Below are 3,548 nucleotides of genomic sequence, written 5' to 3'. Positions count from 1 at the left end.
AGGCATTCATCAGCACATTATTAAAAAATAAAAAACAGCAGAAGGAAAAGATAACACAGGGAATGGAAAATATTCGAGCTGGGCTACGGGGAGAAGTCTATGGCCAAGCGGTTGACAGTGATGATAATGACGATGAGGACGAATGTGATGATGACATGGGACCTGAAGAACGACGCAGTTTGAAACAAGCATTACGTGCCTCCAAATAGTCAGCATGGGAAAGAGAACACCTTCATAAAATTCCTAATAGGGGACAAGGTTCCGGGACAAGTGGTGGTGCACAAATGAGACGGGGAGGCAGTCTTAGAGAATCACAACCAACACCACCAATAGCCCCAAGTTTATATAAGTCATCCAACGCACGTCAAAAGAGTGTTTGGAGTTATTTCAAGGGAGGTAATGTGAAGGAGGGAATGGGGCGTCTAATTAGCAAGTTCTTTATCTATGAAAATGTCCCTGCTGCGAAGGCATCATCACATCATTTCAAAAATATGGTAGTGGGATGTCAACAGGCCGGTGTTGGAGTACAACCTCCCACTCCCTATGAGATAAGAAACAAATATTTGGATATGGAGTATAAAGACATTGGCGAGTATGTTAACAAGTTGAGGTCAAAGTGGGAAACTAATGGTTGCACAATCATGTGTGACGGATGGACCGGCCCGACCAGATTATCTATCATCAACTTCATGGTATACTCCAAGGGAAAGACAATTTTTTTGAAGTCTGTTGATGCTTCAGACCATATAAAGAATTACAAGTATATTTACAAATTATTGAGGGAAGTAATCATGGAGGTGGGAGAGCATAATGTTGTCCAAGTCGTGACCAACAACGGTTCTGCATTTGTCAAAGCTGGAAAAAAGTTAATGAAGCATCATAATGTGTTTTGGACATCATGTGCAGCACATTGTATTGATCTTATGTTTGAGGCAATGGGGAAGAGAGAGAATGTTGCTACTGTGGTCAAAAGAGCTAGAACGATCACAAATTATATTTACAATCACGGTTGGTTGTTGGCAAAGATGCGTGAATTTTGCAGAGGAGAAATTATTCGTCCAGCTACCACTCGATTCGCCACCAACTATATTGCATTAAACAGCCTACTCAAGAAGAAAGCAGGGTTGAAGCAACTATTCACTAGTGACATTGGGCCAACCACAATTTCAGCCGCTCAAATACAGGTCGTATGGTGGAAAGTATAGTGTTTGATCATGCTTTTTGGAGTCAAACAGAACATGTGTGTCAAGTGTTTGAACCTCTTTACAAAGTTTTACGGATCGTTGACACAGAAGTGTATCCTACTATGGGGGCAGTATATGAGTTGATGCGTGTAGTGAAGGATGAATTGGAAAGAAAACATGGTGCAAGGTGGGTCGTAAAAATAATTGAAGACCGATGGTATAAAACATTATACCACGATTTGCATGCAGCAGGTATAAATTATGTCATAATTTGCAATTCATTTCTTTAGTTGCATAAATATTATTTATCTTATTAGAGTATGTGTTTCTTTGAACATCATATTATTTGAATCCCCGATACCAATACAGACCCGGTGTTGGAGATGATGGTGACCTTATACGTGCTGTACAAATGTATACTCTAAATTAGACCCTGCATCACCAGCAGTTGGCCAATTTGGAAATGAGGTACACAATTACTTAAATTATAATAATTACTTTGTTGGATTAAACTAACACAATTTATTGTATTCAGCTAACATGGTTTAAAGATGTAAGAAGAACATTTGGAGAACCAACATCAGTTGCTGCTCGAACAAATATGTCTCCTAGTGAGTATAAACATATTTCACTATAAGTTTATAATAGAATTTGTTGGAGTTATTAGGCTTATCAACATTATTTTTCATTGTAGCTGAATGGTGGATCATGTATGGGACCGATGCACCAACTGTGAGAAAGTTAGCAATAAAAGTATTATCACAAACAGCTTCCTCATCTGCTTGTGAAAGAAATTGGAGCACATTTGCACTCATACACACAAAGCAAAGAAATAAGTTGGCTCATAGTAGCTTGGAAAAATTAGTTTATTGCTACTACAACATGAAGCTTCAAATTCGAGATAAGGAAGCAAAAATCGATCATGTCGACCGTGGTGACCCACTAGATGTGTTTGATATTGTTGGTGAAGATGATGATACGGAGGGTAACCAACTTTTTCAATGGATTAGACCTCTTCATTTAGATGATGATGAAGGCAACCCAGCTCCCAGAGTTGCTGAAGAAGCACGTAATGAAGGGATAAATGTAGAAAGAGTATTAGAGGAGGAGGTGGGATCTAGCAGCGATGACTCTTTCGAAGAACTTTTGCACCCAAGACCAAGCAACACTGGAATTCCACCTTTTTCCAATCCTACACAACCACAACATCGTGCTGATACTAATGATAGCTCTAGTACAAGATCAGGAGACTCACCTACCACCGGAGGTGGGAATGATGAAGGACATAGTGGAGCTAAAGGTAGTGGAGCTGGAGGTAGTGGTGGTGGATATGGAAACTATTATGGACCACCACCTCCCGGATATATGAGCCCCTTCACTGGTGAGGCAAACTTCACGCATGCAACACAGGATGATGACCATGGCAGTAGGCGGGCAGGACCAGGAATTGGTGCCATAGGGAAGGACTATACTCGCAGAGAAAGAGGCAAAGGGATTTTGTCAAGTCAAGAAGATGACTCGTTATCTAGAACTTCAGACTCTGTTGGATTGGGAAGTAGTAACTATGGTTATACTCATAACCAACCATTTCCCTACCCTTCATATCCCATTCCTGTTGGGATGGAATCGAGCGACTCATGGAAACAATCCCAGCCTCAATCTTCAAATGATTTTTCTTATGGACAACCTCAACCAATCTCAGATCCATATGGGTGGCATATTAACAATTACATGCAAAACTATTTTGGGGATTTATCATTTGATAACTACTCTTCACAATACACTCATTCTACACATAGAGATGATGAAGATAGTGACAAATTTGAACCTCATAGGAACTCTATGTGGTACTAAAGTGTAAAATATTGTACTAATTCATTATATATAAATGATTATGGTGTGTTTAGACTTCTTTCATTAATTACTACATATTTTCTACACTCATAATGTTTGTCAGATCGCTATATAATCAACTTGATAATGTTAAATCCATCATGCAATGCATTTCCTTCCAATTTTTTTGTGATAAACTAATAGATAATTGACTAAATAAACATCCTACAAAGTTTCAATAAAAATTTCCAAGTTTTTCTTACAATTTCCGTGGTTTCCATGTAATTTTTATCGATATCGATATTTTACCGATATTTCCATCAAAATTTCCGTGTTTTCGGACTACCGATATTTCCGATATCACCGATATTTTCTTCCTTGCGCCCAGCAAGTCAGAAAGTGTGAACCGAGACCCATTGGCTTGCACGCGTTCTCACAGAAGAAGAAAGAAAAAGAAAGAAGAACAAAGAAAAAGAAAAGGGAAAAAGAAAAAGAAAAACAAAGGAAAAACAAAGGAAAAATAGGAAGAAA

The 3,548-nt window shown here is 38.7% G+C and overlaps 1 protein-coding gene across 1 annotated transcript; it reads left to right on the top strand.

The window, feature by feature from the left end:
• Positions 1 to 1,186: 1,186 nt before the first annotated feature.
• Positions 1,187 to 3,105, top strand: LOC126593778 (uncharacterized). The gene is made up of 3 exons (XM_050259891.1): positions 1,187 to 1,436; positions 1,720 to 1,795; positions 1,879 to 3,105. Exons 1-3 carry the CDS (start codon positions 1,428 to 1,430, stop codon positions 3,036 to 3,038), a joined length of 1,245 nt encoding a protein of 414 aa, XP_050115848.1. The 5' UTR covers positions 1,187 to 1,427; the 3' UTR covers positions 3,039 to 3,105.
• The last annotated feature ends 443 nt before the right edge of the window (positions 3,106 to 3,548 follow it).

This window comes from Malus sylvestris, chromosome 12 (genome assembly GCF_916048215.2).
Source record: "Malus sylvestris chromosome 12, drMalSylv7.2, whole genome shotgun sequence".
NCBI classification, from domain to species: Eukaryota; Viridiplantae; Streptophyta; class Magnoliopsida; order Rosales; family Rosaceae; genus Malus; species Malus sylvestris.
Note: the sequence above shows the minus strand (reverse complement) of the source record. Positions and strands in the feature narration are given on the sequence as shown.

What these genes read in the sequence shown, in the direction of transcription:
- LOC126593778 (XM_050259891.1), top strand. An exon ending in TCGAACAAATATGTCTCCTA is followed by an intron (nt 1,796 to 1,878) that starts GTGAGTATAAAC and finishes TTTTCATTGTAG; the next exon opens with CTGAATGGTGGATCATGTAT.